The 18,952-nt window shown below is 37.7% G+C and overlaps 2 protein-coding genes and 1 long non-coding RNA gene across 5 annotated transcripts in view; 2 read left to right on the top strand and 1 right to left on the bottom strand.

Moving 5' to 3' along the window:
* Positions 1-4,564: 4,564 nt before the first annotated feature.
* Positions 4,565-6,922, bottom strand: LOC111341683 (uncharacterized). Its single transcript, XR_002695874.2, has 3 exons — positions 6,652-6,922; positions 5,996-6,104; positions 4,565-4,640 (listed from the first exon to the last, which is right to left on the bottom strand). It is a non-coding gene; the product is annotated as an uncharacterized LOC111341683 (long non-coding RNA).
* On the top strand, positions 6,875-17,475 carry LOC111341682 (very-long-chain enoyl-CoA reductase). The gene is made up of 15 exons (XM_022948661.2): positions 6,875-7,010; positions 8,931-8,981; positions 9,486-9,537; positions 10,172-10,216; positions 10,313-10,393; positions 11,451-11,473; positions 11,763-11,875; positions 12,426-12,531; positions 12,757-12,773; positions 12,903-12,958; positions 13,559-13,602; positions 13,805-13,862; positions 15,233-15,321; positions 16,382-16,427; positions 17,024-17,475. Exons 1-15 carry the CDS (start codon positions 7,005-7,007, stop codon positions 17,149-17,151), a joined length of 915 nt encoding a protein of 304 aa, XP_022804396.1. The 5' UTR covers positions 6,875-7,004; the 3' UTR covers positions 17,152-17,475.
* A 498-nt stretch (positions 17,476-17,973) lies between these two features.
* Positions 17,974-18,952, top strand: part of LOC111341677 (uncharacterized) — a 14,631-nt gene continuing 13,652 nt past the window's right edge. Inside the window, exon 1 of one of the 3 annotated variants that reach the window (XM_088737861.1) lies at positions 17,974-18,125. In XM_088737861.1, coding sequence (XP_088593987.1) covers positions 18,083-18,125 — 43 coding nt within the window. In that variant the 5' untranslated portion in view covers positions 17,974-18,082. Of the gene's footprint in view, positions 18,126-18,181; positions 18,738-18,952 lie in introns of those variants that run through there. The other 2 variants (XM_022948654.2, XM_022948655.2) reach the window with 2 other exon arrangements.

The raw sequence follows: 18,952 nt of genomic DNA, 5'->3' as shown, positions 1-18,952 counted from the left end.
ATAGACAAGGTAGGTTGAAGTAACCAATCATGTCTCTGGTAACATTTAAGGAGTGGTCGAGTAAATTTGATCGACCAATCGTAGTATGTGAGACAAAGGCAGGAAAATTGAATTGACCAATCTCGTCACTCATAATATGCAAGGCACTGTCAGGTGATCTGAATTGACCAACCTTGTCGTTCGTGAGTTTTAGCACGGAGGAAGGTGATCTGAAATAAGCAACAGTGTCGCTCGGGATATACGAGAAAAGCAGAAACATTGAATTTATAGCAAGCCCAGTTCTCAAATTTCCCAATCGAAGAGATCATTTTTTAAGAGCTTTCAAAAAAAAATAATCATCATCTAAAAAGATTAAAAAATCATTAAATCCTACAGTTTATCATTCAGTAAGAATAGGCTCCTTTCTCAAAGGCATCACTCTTGTAGGACCAGGTGACCGCGTTTTGAGTGACGCATGCCTCTTCAAACTAGCGGCATCTAACATTGCGGCGAGGTCTGGTAACGAGCTTGACCGACGACGACTCTTCTGAAACGTTGTAGTATTTATTGGTGTCTGCGGTTTCGACCCATCTTGAAGTTGTGATCCATCTTTGCGTATACCAAATTGCTTTCTGAACCATCTCTTGGATAAAGGGCTTATTGGCACTTTGAGACTTCCGAGTTTATCCATTTCCTTTAACGATTGGATGTTGGCGTTGCAATCTGGTGGTCCTGTATTTTCGTTCCTCTTTCCCTCTCTCTCTGGTTTTAATGACAGGTCTGGTGGTCTGTTCTTTTTCGTTTCCATTGATTAACGTTGGTCTATTTAATAGGAAAAAGAAAAATGTCTCAACTTCCGTATATGAGACTTGCTGGTATGGATGTTGGAGCTTTTCTGAGTTTCTACAGCACGAAGAAACCAAAATTACTGCTTCGTCGACTGATCGCGACGCTAGTTCCTAACAGGTACCTCTCCCCACATTCGCAATTCTTAAAGTTATTCTGAACGTTTGCCAGAGCCTATTTATTCTCCTGCGTGGAGAGAGGGACTGTGAGGGCAAAGTGTCTTCTCCACAACACAACACAACACAACACAAGGACCTTGAAACGGTTCGAGCCCAATCAAAGTGTCTCCCTTACAATTAAGAAAGCCAATGGTGAAACAGCAATACGTGAAAATCCAGCCAAATTGGAACCTGACGCATGCGCACTTCGATCTCATGTGCGTCGGTTACTATGCAAAGCGCCTCGTTCCATGAAAAACTGTGCCAAATCTTCGTCGTTTTTTGGCCGCAATGAATTTCCATCAATCTTTTTCAATTATAGCTCGGAAAGATATTATTACCAAATAACAAACGTTTTGATGAAGGTGTATGGAGTTTTTAAAATGAGAATTTTTTTGTCCCTAGAAAAGCAACAAAATAAAAACAGTTTATTTGAAATTCTCACCACTTCAGTATTTCCCAGCTCTTTTTTTTTTTTCTTTTGCATAGAGACATTTAGGCATTAACTTTTTTTTACCCAAGAGTGCAAACGCTTCTCAGGTATTTTGAACATGTCACGAAGCTTATACAGGTATGACTCTCAAATACAGCCGATGTGGGGGGGGGGGAGGGGAGGGAGGCGATTTGTCTGTTTGGCCTGTGGTGGCAAGTGAGAAGCTACGCGCTGTTTGAATAATTCTTATCGCATTATGGAGTAATATTTCTCGGCCTTATCGAATATAAAGTCAAGTTACCGATCAAAACATTCGCGTTTGTTGAAATAAAATGGAGAGAATTTATAAATGCCTTGAGCCAGATATAAAATCATAAAATATATATAAAATCACGTTTGTGATGAGACAAAAGGAAAGAAGTGAACTTTAGCAGCCTGCAGTTGAACAGGGCGTAAATTCATTGATATGGAAACGTCTTTGTTATTAAAAGATGTTTTCAATATTTTCTGTTGGATTTATGAGGATTCGAAGACTCGTAAGTTTAGACACATTTTGCCATTTGCGTTCGTGGACTTTTCAAAGATCTGTCAAATTGTCTATTAAGATTTTTAATTTTTTTCCGGGACGCAATTCGTTTATAATTGAAACTTAAAGAGCAATAAAAATCGTAACACTGGTAAAACAGCTTTAGTTTCGGTTTCACTGTAAATCTCAGCGCTATTTAACGTCGGGATTTCAACAGAAGATTATTCTGGACCACCGATACTGGTGTAGAAAAATTTTGACTCAGCGACACCGCTCTTTCCAACATAAAAGTCAATGCAATCTTGCTCCAAAAACATAAACTAGCAAATAGGATGTTTTAAACCGAAACAAATGACGAACTGATGTGTAGATGTTTAAGCTAGCCCGCTGAGTTATTTGTTATGCTTATCTACCCTATGCTCTGAAGCGACAAGTGACTTGCTCAAAGTACATAAAAGAATGTTCTTGACCAAGAATTCGAGAATTATGATCAAAGATTCGAGAACGCGTGCATCGCTAGAAACTATTTTGCATCATAGAGAAAAACCACAAAATGTATTTCCGCATTTTTGTTACAGAACTTATCTCAATAGCACTGCACCATATAAATTAAGATGTTGTTAAAAACGTAGATCTGATAGACTAAACAGGTCAGTAGTCATTGTAAATGAATTATCAACCAACTTTATGTAGGCACGTAAAGCTTTTGAATTTAACCAAAACAAATACAGTGGCGCAGATGAAAGGAAGCGGTGAAAGTTTAACCTCTCTCAAATAATATAGATTCGGTATTTTCTTACCCTACTGTGAAGAGAAACAAAGATCTTGGTTTAAAAGAATACTCATGATCACGTTCTCCCCAGAGAGAACCGTGCGGTGCCTTGAGTGAAGTAAAACATGTACATCTGGAAACCGAAGAGCGAGTCAGAAAATGCGAAAAGTGAAATAAATTTGCATATAGGTGGTTTTCGAGCGACCTGCCATGAACAAAGGCAAACGAAACTTTCATTCAACTCATTATCGATCATATATGTCAAAAAGACAGGATTGAAAATCGTTATTACCTTTGATCTGACATACCTTCTAGTGTACAGATTTTCAAAACATCTAAAGCACAAAATGAAACGTGCGAAATGTATTGAAATCATTTCGATCGGCAGTGTCTGGAAAACGAGGGACTCTGGTAACGCTTATTTTACGAATTTGTTTCAGAATAAAGTATAAAATACAAACAAATGCTTCACATTCAGCGCAAAGCGAGCCCACTGATATTTGTAAAACGCGAACAGTTCTCCCAAGTACAGTGTACGACTGTGAACCCAATTCGCTATCTCGGATTCGCCGAAAACATGGTTTGTAAAAAAATGCATAATTGGTGAATTGTACACAAAATTACTTTTCGCCAATATGTTAACACTTACCTTCTAGGTTATGAAAAAAAAAGTGATTGATATTAGCTACTAAAAGCCAACAGATGTGATGTTTTTGAAAAGATGACCACTGATTAAAAGGAATTATAACCGCAAAATACAAAACGCTGACTTCGTGGCTTCGGGGCATGTTTATTGTTTTTACGAAAACTGCCGAGTTGTGACGGAGATTTTGAAAGGTCAATGGGGATTCATTCACGCTGTTTTGAACTGACATCAACATTGCATTGACTCAGAGTGAAATACACTTTTTGCTAAGTAAACATTTCAATTATTTCGTTTTCACAGGGTTCAATCGTAATTAACATCTCTCATGACTTTATCAACAACGTTAAAGTATTTCCTTTTGTAGATCTAACATTTTTCCATACTGGAATCGTAAAACGAGAGTAAGAAAATGTAGGGAAATAGTCCACTTTATTTCAAGTCTTAGTTTGTACTAGAACAGTCTCAAAATTCATGGAAAATACAAATACACCGTTGCTCAATACACTGAACTACGGTGGCCACGAATGTAGAAGATTTACACGGATTGTAAACCATTGACTACAATACGTTAAAGTGGTATTATAGACAAACACAAAAAGCTGTGGGCTGATTTAGAAGCAAGCACTTCTAAAAATTAGAAAAGTAAGTTTTACGTAGCCTGGTGTGGCAATTTTAGCCCATTCTTCTCTAATTGAGGGCTCATCAAAGCGAGGTCGCGTTCAGACGTGCTGATGCTCTAGCGGTTATGAATAATAAATGATGTCCACGCATTCTGTCCATAGTGACTAATTAACAATTATTCCACGAGCGCGCGTTGCGTATGAGATGATAGATAGCCAACACGCGCGAATGGAATAATCGTTTCATTAAAAACGCCCCCAAGATATCAGACAAATCTTTATATTAGACAAAATTTTAGCTCCCTTTCAATTTTAAGCTGACGCGTACGTTTACCATATTTGTAGATAATGGTATATTGGCTCATATACCATGATGGCTAAGCCAATAAAAGTCTTGAATTGCATTATCCAATAATCCAGTTTTTAATAAAAGATGTTAGAGGGATATGATACAATAGAAAAACACAACAGGGACAGTGATAAACCAAGAAGGAACTAGGAAAGCCATACAAGGCACGTCTGAACCAGAATATTCAAGATAAACGACCCATCAAATAGGGCCTCAACAAACCCGTCGTGATTACCTTGAATAGAAACGTTATCTAAAAAGCAATTTTAGAAGAAGCGATCTCCTGCTTTCGTACCCAAGCCTCCTACGATCTGTGTTACAAAAAAAAAAAAAAAAAAAGAAAAGAAAAAAACGCCGACAGCAACAAAGAAGAAGAAAAAAAAAACTGTAGAACCCTGGTAAAAGATTATCATTCTACATGTACGTCCCATCAGAAGATCTCTGAGTGTAATATTACGTGATAAGAATGAGCAGTTCAAAGTGCATATAGCTACTACTGCTGCATCCCACATATTTACGAGTACTCTGTTCCACAAGAGAAAGATTATTCAAGAATATCGAGACTGATTGACTGATAACAAATAATCACATTAAAAATAGTAACAATAATACTAATGATAATAACAATAGTAATGATAACTTTTTTAAGGCAAGCTTAACAATCTCTCTGTTCGTCTATCGGGCTATCCTCTAGGCTCTAATTATAACAAAATAAGGCTTCTTTTTTATTTTGATGCAAAGCTATCTCTGCATCACGAGAATCACGAGAACAAATTCACGAAAACAGAATCACGAAAACAGAATCACGAAAACAAAATCACGAAAACAGAATCACGAAAACAGAATGCGACGAAAACAGAATCTCGTGCACTGATGACGTCATTGAAGGAATTTTTCCCTTTGAATTCGAGTCGATATTAGTGGAAAACATCAGGATTGCATGCAGCTCTGTTACTCGTTCTAAAATCCTGTTTTGTGACTTAAGTCAAACATAGTGCATTCATATTTTATAACCTTGACCTTGAAGAGGAGGCAAAGCCGATGATATGCGACTCTATTTTGTTTACCGCTTGACAAACAGCGGTGGCGTAGCGGAGAAAAGATGTTTTGATATCAGTTTTCACAATAACATAAGAGCAGCAGATTTTAAATTGACAAACAGTTCCCCCTCTCCCCATCTGTCGGCTGTTTGTGCTGATAAAACATTTTCCTACCTTTTCTATTAAAAATTTAACTTACTACTTTATCAATTAAAACAAAATTGAAAAAAAAAATTGCAATCCAAAGTTAACCATCCATTCTGTGAAACAAAACGTTGTCATGCCCCATTTGCTTGCCTGTACCCCCATCCCCGCCACAGATATTGGCCTCCCTGTTTTCTGACGTTTACAAGCCGACAAAGAGCCCACCTTGAAGTTTTATAAAAAGCCCAGGGTTTAAAAATTGTCGATTGGATTTCACGACATCAAAATAAATCAAGAGAACGTTGATTAAATCCAAACACTTAAAACACTCCGTAAATAGCAATATACTTGAAATTAATCCTTTCAATTTACTGCCTGATGTGTCAGTTTAAATGGTTTCAATATTAACTAGTAGCGCTCTCTTGGCCATCTCATGACTCGAGTACTTTAAAAATTGACACAGTTCTTCAGTTAATTCTTACCTGTTTCAGTCGTCAACTGCGCTAAACTTCTTTGCTTCTTCGCAATCAGTTCTCTATGAGACTGTGATACTGTTTTGCTAGCGACTTTAAACTGGTTAATATTACTTTCCTGTTAAAAATAAAACCCAGCCAATTAATTTGATAATACCCGGACTCTGTCACACGTCTAGTAATTTATCTGAAGAGTACCCTTGAGTGAAATTCATGTTTCAATATTCTAGACACAAAAGTAAAGCCGCCTGATTACACAAGATAGCTACATTTTTGTGTGTAAGTGCTACAGTTTTTGACACAAATATTATATAAAAAAAAAAAAACTTTCGCTTTTATCTTTGCGGACGCAAAAAGGCTGCAACAACGAGATATTGAGCAGGTCAATCATTCTAAAACGATTTCCTTAAAAGACACAACTTAGCCCGAAAGCTTGCTTTGTAATACAGATCTTACACTTTTTCGATTTCACCTTGATAACTCGAGAAGTAGGATTTCGAAGTTTTCAAGTTTCATATCGCACCATCGTCAACTTACAATTTTAACCTAATTCCCAGTGGTCGATTGTAACCAAGTTAATATCAGTCCATTTCAGGACATCTTATTACGGAAATAAAGAGTAATTTTCAGTGCAATATAAAAAAATATGCAGAATTGTGACTGACCTCGGAAAACTCTTCAGTGAATTTCATATAATCCACACTGGTCACTCTTCTTGGAATGTACGCATCACGCTATGCGTTTTTCTAAGAAGCTCTAAGTTACCGCCGCTTCTGTTTCTGGGAGAGATGTATCAGACTGTTGGCCCAATCATTCATCTGCGTCGCGTTACAAACGTTTCTCGCCCCCCTCCCCCCGCCCTAAGCTATTTCTGAGGGTAGGATAGGTTCCGCGCAAGCTCAAAAGAGCTGGTAACTAATTTCCACCATCTTGTCTGGCATCCTGTCTGTTGAAAACACTCATCACAAGAGCTGCAATCTACCAAGGAAATCACCAAACGTTTGCTGACTGAATTATCATGGAGGTGTGAGCAACCTTTAAAATTTTTTTTTACTTTGTTAGCTTGATGTTTGCTTTGCTGTCTGTGATCTATCAGCGCGTTATCAGAACTGCAGGTTGTGCAATCATGCGACGCGATGCGAAGCAGATCTCGTCACATAATACCAAGAAATCTTTGTTTATCTCGCCCATAAATCTCCAAACCCAATATTTTTGCATTTAACGTTTTTATATATCAACGTTTAAGTTCAAAAATAATATCTGCCCTTTATTTTTTCGTCGGAACATTTTTTCTCCAAATTTCAAGTATCTATCTGCTTCGTAGTTTGAACGATTTTTGGTTATTTTTTTTTTCCAATTGGCTACACCCAGTTGCAAAGGTTGTTCAATTTTTTGCTTCTTTTAGACATCAACTGAGCATGTAAAGATCAGAAGCACGAGGAAGATTTAGCTTTACCACATGATCAGCTGTTTTTGGTCGTTTTTGGTCGAGATAATGGAAACGTTCTTTTATAATCGTCAAAAAAACTTTGTCTTCAGTTGCTACAAATTGGTGTCATGTGAGGCACAAACCGCTAGTAGTCAGGCCCCGGTCGTTCAAAGGTTAGATAACACTATCCAGTGGATAGCGCAGTACGTTTTGCTATCACGTATCGCTGGTTAGCGTTTTATCCTTTGGATAGCGTTTTCCACCCATAATACAACTGGGCCCAGTATAACTTAAGTTGAACACGGATATAGCTAGGGCTTCTACGAGTCAGCATTTATCAGCAGTGTTGTGGAACTCAGAAGGCTATCCAGATGTTCTTTATTCAATTATAAATAATGTGCCTTTTTCATCGTGGAGGAGGGGGGAGGGATATGTGTGTCTAAGACCCTTCTTCCCTTCTGTAGCCATATCCTTGATGACAAAGTAAAGAGAGGGAAAAAAGAACTTATTGTTGTGGCTTACCTTGAGGAGCTGTACTTAACATTGATAAAAATACAAGGAGATATTTTCTAAAATTATATGAAAGAGGAAAAATTCACCCAGAAGGGCCAAGAAGAAAGCCTTACCCCTTCAAAAAAATCTAGTAGATCATAGATCAATTGAAAAGAAGTGACAGAATAGTGAATAAACAGTATGTACCTTGACACAGATCTGTTTGGTATTATTATTATTATTATTTTTTTTTTGCTTGGTTTTGAGTGTCTGTGATGAGGACACTGCAGTAATACAACAATACAATTAGAATTAGAAACAGGATATCGTAATTTAGTATATACTAAAACAGTGGATAGTGTTGAAGGTGCACTCTGATTGGCTAGTCAAACTCTGAATATCCTTTGCTATTTACCTCCGAGCAACTCGGGAAAAAATGGCGTCCCGGTTTGCATCCGTGACAAGTGAAGAAATCACTCAAATCAATTTTCGGTGGTGTATATTACCTCACTGTTTTAGTATATACTAAAACAACTATTCACCTCTGTGTCGGTGGTTAACGGTGGATATTTACCTCGTGGCTCGGTAAATATCCACCGCTAACCACCTCCACTTCGGTGAATAGTTGTTAACTGTGTGGAGGTGCAGTGGCCTCATGGTTAGTGCGCTCTACTCCGGATCGAGTGGTCCGAGTTCGAGCCCTGGCCGGGACATTGTGTTGTGTTCTTAGGCAAGACACTTTACTCTCACAGTGCCTCTCTTCACCCAGGTGTATAAATGGGTACTGGCAATTTAATGCTGGGGGTAACCCTGCGATGGACTGGCATCCCATCCAGGGGGGAGTAGAAATACTCCTAGTCGCTTCATGCTATGGAAACCGGAGTTAAGCATTGGCCTAATGGGCCACTAGGCTCGTAAACAGACTTTACCTTTACTTATTGTAATCTGTAGTCTTTCTACCAGATAAAGGGATACTAGAAATTTTATTTTATGAATACTGAAGTGTTTGTTTAACTTTTAAAGGTTGAAATTCTGGACATCAAAAGCCGAAGGGTCTTGTGCACCCTGAGTGAAGTATGACAGATGTTTATATTATGAAAAGTGATTTAAATGAAGTATGATACTGTACATTGCATTAAAACTGCTGAATTACTGGCATACCTTAGAAGTAATGTTTATTTTCAAGCAGACAGTTCACAATATTGTTATTTTCTCAGTTGTTTTAAGACTGCTTTCAGTTTGATCTGTAAAGAACACCTACCCATACATGGTGTAAGCTTGCAGTACTTCTTTGTGGTGTACTATGAATTTGTGCTCTAGGCTGACATGGAAACCCTTTCACTCTTTAAGATTGCATTTATAATTCTTTTTACTCTCCTCCATACAATTTGTATGATGTTCAGAGAATTTGGTACTGGATCAACAAATAATCCCTAAATAACAGTTTTCCTTATTCTCATTACTTGTCTGCTTGATATTGTATTGAAATTTTAAGGAGAAATTCTGTCTTGATCACTCCTGGTAGCAAAAGATTTAATAAGTAAAAACCAGTCACTGGTTGCTTTGTCTACAATATAGCTGACTCCTTCATCTACAATTGCCGATATCAAGGATGCATATCATAAGAAATGTGAGTGTGATGTATGTAAATTCAAACACGAGATCAGTCACAAACGTCTAGTTCTTTGTCGTTCTTTATTATCCTCAATTGTCCCATTCAGAGCTTCACACACGGAATACTCAGCCTATACTTACTCGACTCAAAACAACTGTGCCACCACAACAGTTAGGCTCGAAAAAACTTTAAATCAACTCCACAAAAGGACGAGAAGAGAAAGGCAAAGCAAAGAAAAGCAAAGCTTAAAATTTCATGACTGACTGCCAAAACTAAAAAACCACGTGACCAAAGAAAACAATGAAATACATTAAAATAATTACTATTGGCGGGAAAAGACATGACAGAGAGTAGCCCTGAATGTTCTTTAAATGCTGAAATTTAATAATATCAAGTGCATTTTATTTGAGTGTGTTGATTTTTGTTGTTGCCTGGGGTTTTTAATCATTTTGCATATAATAATAATTCAAGTGTTTGTGTTTTTATATGTTAGTGCGATTTGTCAGTAAGCTTAATTAAGCCTTCAATTGAAGATAAAGGTTTCATTTTACACCTAACAGATCATCCAAAGTTGCCATATTTGTTTGTTGCTTTTAAAAACTTTAAAAATATGAAAAATTGAGGTTCAAGAGACTGTTTTCTTTTTCAGTTCCCAAGTTTTATACTGAGAGGCAATCATTCCGTCTTGAGCCAAGTGAGTAGTTTTTCATTTCTTTTGCCATTAGAATTGCAAAAAGTTTGTAGTAACTCTACAGTTAAGTTAATATATTTTTGTTGTGTTTGAACAAAGGGGGAAAGTCATTAAAAGATGAGGAAACTTTAAGCTCCATGGAGATCAACAGTGGAGGCAAACTGTACTACAAAGACCTAGGTATATAACAGATTTTCAACTCAGTCATATCTTTCCTTCAGATGTTGTGAATTATGTCCATTTTCAAACAACAAACATATGAAATACATATATATGAACTGCGGTTATGAAATGTATATGTGCACGATCCTTCGCAGTAAAGCACTATTTAAGCAATAGTGAAAATCAGACCTGAAAAAAAATCAGGCCTGTACGGGATTCGAACCACTGACCTCTGCGATACTAGTGCAGCGCTCTACCAATTGAGCTAACAAGCCAACTGGGATCAGGCCATCAAATTAATTCGACATAAACCCGTAGATGATAAATCAAACAACAAACATATGAAATACATATATATGAACTGCGGTTATGAAACGTATATGTGCACGATCCTTCGCAGTAAAGCACTATTTAAGCAATAGTGAAAATCAGACCTGAAAAAAATTCAGGCCTGTACGGGATTCGAACCACTGACCTCTGCGATACTAGTGCAGCGCTCTACCAATTGAGCTAACAAGCCAACTGGGAGCAGGCCATCAAATTAATTCGACATAAACCCGTAGATGATAAATCAAACAACAAACATATGAAATACATATATATGAACTGCCGTTATGAAACGTATATGTGCACGATCCTTCGCAGTAAAGCACTATTTAAGCAATAGTGAAAATCAGACCTGAAAAAAATTCAGGCCTGTACGGGATTTGAACCACTGACCTCTGCGATACTAGTGCAGCGCTCTACCAATTGAGCTAACAAGCCAACTGGGAGCAGGCCATCAAATTAATTCAACATAAACCTGTAGATGATAAATCAAACAACAAACATATGAAATACATATATATGAACTGCGGTTATGAAACGTATATGTGCACGATCCTTCGCAGTAAAGCACTATTTAAGCAATAGTGAAAATCAGACCTGAAAAAAATTCAGGCCTGTACGGGATTCGAACCACTGACCTCTGCGATACTAGTGCAGCGCTCTACCAATTGAGCTAACATTTTGTGACTTGAATACTGTACCATTTTGTGACTTGAATAATGTACCATTAATTTTGTTCTTTTTGCAGGTCCACAAATTAGCTGGACAACAGTGAGTAACTAAGCCATCCATGAACCATCAGTGTTAGGATTGAGATATTGTCAAGACTGCTTGAACATTCCAATTGATTGAACTCTGACCATACTATTTCCACCTGAAGAAAAAAGCATTATGTTGATTTAATTTAATTTTTTACTTTAATTTGTCATTACAAGTTGAGTTACAAGTATATCTCATATCTAAATTTGGTTAGAATGTTGCATTGCCCATCAACCTGGAGAAAAAAAATCTTCACGTTATGATGAATGTCACATTCCACTGCAATTACTTTTATTATCAGGTGTTTCTGGTGGAATATGCTGGTCCCCTTATCGTCTACATGCTTCTTTACCTGCGACCTGCTATTGTGTATGGGGCTGGTGCAGCTGAGAAACCTTATGCACCTGTTGTACAGTAAGCATGTCTTAATGTTGTTTTGTACCTGATGGACTTTCTTTGTTGGATGTGCTCTGTTGTTATGTATTATTTTAGCTCATGCTCCTCTTGTTCTCTTCTTGTAGCACCCATCCATCCATTATTCCTTCAATTCCTATCTGATCTGTTTACCTGAGTATAAATTATATTCTTTCATTCATTTTTTATTTCTTTCTTTATTGATTCATTCATTGGCTGCTCATGCATTCATTTTCTTTTCTTTTTTAGGTGGATTCTTATATTCTGACTTTTACCACCATTCATTCATTTTTCATTGATCCTTTCATTCGTTGTTTCCATTCACTGCTTCCTGTTATTCTTTCACTCACTCTTTCACTTTGTCTTTCATTTCTTCCTCTACTGTCTTTTAAATTCTTTTTCTTTCACATTATCTTTTTTTGTGTCTTGTTCATTCAACCATTCATTCTTGTTTTAATTTTTTCTTTTAATCTTTCATTCTTCCAATGTCCTTTTTCTTTATAAACTCAATAGTTACCTGTATTAAGACATCATCTTTTTACTCACACAGTATTGCAGCAGCTTGTTGGTCAGGACACTATGCAAAACGTTTGTTAGAGACAATTTTTGTTCACCGGTTTTCCAAAGCAACAATGCCATTGTTCAACATATTCAAGGTAAATACTATCAACTTTCAGCTATCCTTTGAGTAAAGAGAAGGGTGTCATCAATTGGGGGTGTAAGGTCTTTTACTGTTATACATACCTACAAAGATGGTTTGGTTTAGTTCAAATGTGGTGGCTTATTTTAAGAGTTTAATTTTTTTTTCATTTTGTAGTTTGTATTTTGTATTTTCTAACTTGTTTTTGATATTTTTGCTTTTCCTCATGGTGATTGTGAAGAATTCTGGCTATTATTGGTAAGTCAGAGTATGACTATAATTCAAGAGCATGTCGCAATAACTATGATTTGTGTCAAGGGTTTTTTCTAGATTGCTTTCTAGTGTAATCATGAATTTTGACCAGTCAGTTTTTTAATCTTTTCCTAGGGGATATGGTGTCTTGGTTGGTTATTTTGTGAATCATCCATTGTATACTTCACCAAGTGAGTTAAATAATAATTTGAAATGCTTCTGTTGACATGATTATAATTTTAAATGTTTTTTTTTTCTTGTGCACATCCTGAACAAAGTAGCTTGCAGTCCTGAGATGTCTTTTTGCAGTTCTTTGATTTACATAGTGTGTGAATCTGTAACTCTTACAAGAAACAGAAAATTCCCATACTTCAAACATTGCTAATCACACCAGTCCCATAACAGCCATACTGACTCTTAGCACCAGAAAAACATTTTTTTATGAATATCTGATTTGATATTAATTAAAGATGCAATTGAACCTCCAGTCGACAAAAAGGGCCTTCTGTGTGGACACCTGTGCTATAAGCAGACTGAAAATCTTGATCCAACCTCGTTAACTTACATGCTGCAAGTTGTGACTGTTAGAGTGTGTGTGAACAGAAGAATGTGTTGCCTGGCTTTGGGATTGATCAAAATGACTTTTTTATGCCTAAGCCATGCTCTGCTATCTAAAAACAGAATAATAGCAGGTGGATGCCAATGGGTTTGAATGCAGCAAAGCATTTGACTACATTGTGCAAATTATTACATAATTTATGCAACAACTGAATTTTCTCTGTGTATAATAGTTTATGGGGATGCCCAGATTTACACAGGACTAGCTATGTTCCTGGTGAGTGTTGCTCTCTCTTTTTAATCAAATTAATCTTTACTTTTTTTTTATAGCAGGATTTAGTAGTTACATGAAAAATCTGACTGTTCAAGTTAATAAACTTTTTGAAATCTTTATAATGAGCAGGTTTACCTAAGTAACATAATATTCTCTCAAAAACCATCACGCTTGCATTCTCTTTTTTTTTTTCCCTCATGCATAGTTCAATGAGTATGGCAACTTTGTTATCCATTGTGCATTGCGGGATTTGAGGCCTGCAGGTAAGTTTGAAGTATGACAGGCTGCATAATTGCATTGCTGTAGAAATGTTCTTTGGATTCATAGGCATTGTTGTTTTTTTCCAAACTTTGAGTTTACTCAGTGCAAATGACACAACCCAAACTTTATCTCCCAATATCTGATTGGTTCAAAGAAACATTAGAGCAGGCATGATTTAGTAAAGTGAGTGCACAGTATAGGTCATTTTACAGTTGTGTACTTAGTTGCCAAGCCTTTGATCCAGAGTGAGGCTGAAGGTGACCTTGTTGTGATAGACACCTGTATCTACTTTTTCTCGTTGCCATGTTCCCACCAATAATGTAGCTCCATTTTCTGCCTTTAAAAGCACACACAACCCACAATTCCTCTATTCGCTTTGACGAAGGGCTAACGCTTGAAACGTCAGCTTTTGTAATTGTTACGGTGGCCAATTTACCATTTCAACTTTGTTGATATATCCAAATTATTTCCGTACTCCCACCGACGCAGCCCCAAACAGTTTCTTTTGAAACTATCAGCCTTTATTCATTTGTATCTACTTAGCATGATAACAAAGTGATTTACATTTGAAAGGCAGCAAGGTTTGTATCATAACAAGGTCAACCCTAGCCTCACTCCCATGCAAAGGCTTTGCAACCAAGCACACAACTGTAAAATGGACTATTCTTTAGTGAAAAATGGCCACCATTTTGGATTTTAATGGCAGTGGAAGGCTGGGGAGAGAATGTGATTTTTACCAAGGGGTGAGTGATGGTCAAAAATAAGGAGAGGGGCTGCAGTGGGGAACTGAATATTATGAGCTTAAAATCTTAACTTGCCCTAATAAGCCAACTGCACTGCAGGTGAAAGAAACATGCAATTATTTTGTTTTGTTAAGCAAAAATAGCATGACCCTAGTCAAGAAGCTGCTAAATTACCAATAGACCTGTGAAGTCTTTAGACAATCATACATAGCTAAGTACAGACAACCTCTGGCCAGCATATTTCTGAGTTCAACCTTTTTAATCCTTGTTAATCCTTAACACCCCAACATCAGTATGCATATTCTCCATTTTGTTCTCTACTCATTTTCTAAGGTGCAGACAAGGAGAATTTGTTTAACAATCAAGAGCTTCTTTAGTTGGTGGTCATTCCCTTTATTCTTGTGACCTTAAAAGTTTTGTTCAGGGGTGATATTGTAAGGAGAAATTAGATACTGGTCACTCTGAGGGATCAAAGGCTTAAAGTTGTGTTAAGCTCTAATTTTTCCCATCTTCAAAAGTACCAGCTTGCCTACTGACTTCTCTAAGTATTACTTCAATTTGAACAAGGGAATGATCTTGCCTCAGGGGTTTGGAGTACTTATTTTTGTTCACTTGTTACCATGCTACAGGTACTAAAGAGAGGAAAATACCTTACCCCACCTCTAACCCCTTCACAAAGTTGTTCAGATTTGTCTCCTGTCCAAACTATACTTACGAGGTGAGCACTTCAGAATTTTAAAATTAATGGGTCATTTTCGAATTACCCTTGGCCTCTTTTTGAAGATGAGACCTGGCACTCAACCATTGTTATGAAAGAGAGATTAATTTGCATATGTGAAGGAAACCTTATCATTGCATGAAAGGATGAGCACCAGGACTCACTTTGAAAAGAGGCAAAAGGTAATTCGGAAATCGGTTATTTAACATGATTTTTTAAACTGGTGTGTAAATCTGTACTTGACAGTACATCATTGATGTAGATTTGTGATCGACGAAAACCAATCATGACTTCCCCTGTTTGACCTATGCCATGTGCACTTTAATTTCATTAGTTCCTCGGGATTGTTTTCCTTTATAGAGGTTTTGCACAGCAGCCATGTGGCATGGCAGGAACAATAGATTACTCTTCCCATGGGAAAAAAATTTTCTTTCTTATGCAAAATATTTTCATTGTTCCTGCCATGCAACATGGCTGCCATGCAAAACCTCTATTCTGATTGGCCATTATGATTACCAGTACCTTGGGTTTGGTTACTCCCTAATATCAGTTTTGCATATTCTCTATACTGTTCTCTATACATTTCCTTAGATGCTGACAGGGAGAATTTGCTTTTCAATGGAGAGTGTCTTTAGTTGTTGATCATTTCCATTTTTCTCATGACCTAAATGTGTGATTCAGTGGTGATATTGTAAGGAGAAACAATCATTTATATTCATTTTCTCTTTTTGTGTTTCTTGAGCCTCATTTGCAAGCTGAGTCTCAGTGTATCAAAAGAAACCCATTCAAGTAAATGTGTTTTTGTCAGGATGGCCAAGAATCTTTAGCACACTCACTCCTTTTCTCATTATTTTAATTGCATCAAGTCGCCTTACTGAGTACTTTTAACACCCATAAGGGCTGTGACCTTTAAAAACAAATTTAGAAACTCCTCTTTTTGTCCCCTCTACTAAGTAAAAGTTTTCAGCGAGCAGCGTGCTGCGAGATAACTTAACCTCGATGATAGCGCTAACAATAACGATCACGCAACGATAACAACGAATATGATCTTTCCCTCCAGGTTGGCGCGTGGACGTCATTTGCTGTGATGACCCAGACTTTGTCAGGTGGGTGGTGGCTGAGTTGGGTAACACTATCAGCATCTTTTTTCTTTTCCAGAAGACTTGAATCTTTGAACAAAGAGGTCCAAAGCCAAGTTTCGTACAAACGCGTTTTCGAACGCGAACTGTGCGCGTAGGCGCGTTTACTTCTGATTACGCTCACTTCGAATTTTACCATTTTAGCATTCTTCAACAGAGGGGTCTCTGTGGGTTTGGTAATTACCGTGCTAGACTCTGTGTCAAGAGGCCTGGGTATAAGCCTTGGCTGAGTCATTGGGTAAAACACATTGCTTCTTTCTACACAGGAGTACACATTTTTACCGGTAAACGGTAACAGAAATTTGGCAAAATGCTTCGAGAGAGGGGGTTGGGGGGTAACCTGCTGTGGTCTCACATCTCATTCAGGGAGAGCAGCAATGTTCCTAATCGGGTAATGTTTTGGAAAATTGCTTTGAGCTCTTGCACAACTGGAACCGTGCCCTAGCCCGTAGAGAAACCGTTTTCTCCACGGCGGCGGTATGGTAGGGCTAGATGAGCGCCCACTAAATTTGCTTCTCGACTCGAGCGAGGACTATTTTTTAATAAGTTTTCTTCTGTTGCAGTTGTCCTCTTCCTCTTGGCCGGATTTTATCAGATGTCTGTTTGGGCAATGGGCAAACATCGAAACTATCGGAAGGAATTTAAAGATTATCCCAAAGGAAGAAAGGCGATTTTGCCTTTTCTGTTGTAAAAATAGAGAAATATTCTTTCGTAAAAGATGAACAACTGTCTTGTTGGGATTGTTCTAATGAGAAACCAAAGATAAAACATTTCACCTCTAAGGTTACCACAAAGGACCGCGGAACGATGAAAAGAGAGAAAAATACCCAACTTTGGGATATTATTTGAATTAACACTTAAGTTCTCGCAACTGAAATTGGAAGAAATGTGAAGGAAACAGTAAATGGAGCTATAACTTAGATCTTGAGGTGAAAATGTCGTAGATAATACCTGGAGACATTGTGTGGTGAAATTTTGTTGATTCCTGCGTAATAAATATTAAATTTTGTGGAAATATAGTCTTGATGTTTTATTCGTTTGGTATTTTGAGTGCACTTGGATGGAATATTTGGGATGAACGACCAATCAGATAAAAGAAAATTATCACGAGAGCTACGAGTGACTGAAGGGAAGGAAAACGCTTATGATCAAGTTCCGTTTAGGTTAAGTTTTGAATCTGATTGGTCAAGAGGGAAACGCGAATTTTCTGGGCCAATCACGACATATTGAAGGAAAACCTCTTTTAAACATGGAGTTGCATGATGCTTCATGGGTTGCATGATGAACGCTTTACGACTCGACCCAAACCTCTCTTAACATGTCACTCCTTTACTACTTTTGGATTGTTTTCGCGCTCTGTGCCGCCATTCATCCTGACTTCACTCCGTGTTACGAATTGAAAGCCAGGAACAAGCTAACTAATATAAAATTGGTTTCTTTAGTAAAAGGATTGAGTATCACGCAGTGTCGTTGTGTGACGTCCAAAAGAAAATGATCTCCAGACTCCCAGCGGAAACGTTCATAACAGATCATCTTCCAGCAGAACTAAGTTCTAGTTCTAACCAAGTTAAGTGGATCGATCGACCGACCGTGAGGAACTTGTGGCCGCCCTTCTCGTCAAAATGGCATCTTCTAACGCTAAGGAAATCAAGACTATGAAATTATGTAAGTCTGACTTAATTCTTAGCGAGGGGAACATTGGGATTTTCGGTTTTGCGTTTTTGGCTATTTTTTAGATCAGTTTTTGTGCTCAAAACGTTGGTTTTTCGGTTTGTTACTCATTGCAGTTTGCGGATTTTCCTTTGTTAAGCATTTGTTTTGCGGCTTTCGCGAAAAATACTAACGGGTTTTCGGTTTTTCTTCTTTGACCGATTTGGGTTTCGGTTTCTCTTCGATCTGAGCGGCAATCACGCGCCTCCACTGATCTCGAACAGCCGCTAAACGAAAATGTTATTGAGAGGAATGCGTGACAAACCAAATTGAAATATCGCAGGGATCGCTAGGGGGTTCACGCGTCTTGAATGACGCCCTAGACTTCGACCTCGCATTGTGGAGGATGTAGGTCATGGCGGATCAGTTTGCGAACCATGTCTTCTAACGTGCTAAACGCGCCGGCAACGGAAGAAGGTCAAGGACCTTAAGAGGCAATTGTGGATTGTGTCGCGTTTTTTTATGAAGAGGGGGAAGGCGGCGAGAATTTCAGAAAGAAAAACAAGTTTAGATGCAAAGTAAAAGAGGAAGAGAGAAGCTAATGCACAAGCATAAAAACAGTGTTTGGTAAGTCAATCATACCAATGTCATTATTTACATTACAATAGCTTAATCGCTGTACGCCCGTGCGTACAGCTGAAATCTGGAAAAAAATTGTTTTCACTTAGGCTAAACTTCAAAATGTTCGCTCCGACGAAGGGCTAACGCTCGAAACGTCAGCTTTTATAATCGTAACGGTGGCCAATTTACCATTTTAACTTTGTTGATATATTCAAATTATT

Source organism: Stylophora pistillata, chromosome 11, assembly GCF_964205215.1.
Source record: "Stylophora pistillata chromosome 11, jaStyPist1.2, whole genome shotgun sequence".
Lineage (NCBI taxonomy): Eukaryota > Metazoa > Cnidaria > Anthozoa > Scleractinia > Pocilloporidae > Stylophora > Stylophora pistillata.
The sequence above is the reverse complement of the archived record's forward strand: the minus strand, read 5'-3'. Positions and strand labels throughout refer to the sequence as shown.

What these genes read in the sequence shown, in the direction of transcription:
- LOC111341682 (XM_022948661.2), top strand. An exon ending in GGATGCATATCATAAGAAAT is followed by an intron (nt 9,538 to 10,171) that starts GTGAGTGTGATG and finishes TTTCTTTTTCAG; the next exon opens with TTCCCAAGTTTTATACTGAG. An exon ending in TCCATTGTATACTTCACCAA is followed by an intron (nt 12,959 to 13,558) that starts GTGAGTTAAATA and finishes TGTGTATAATAG; the next exon opens with TTTATGGGGATGCCCAGATT.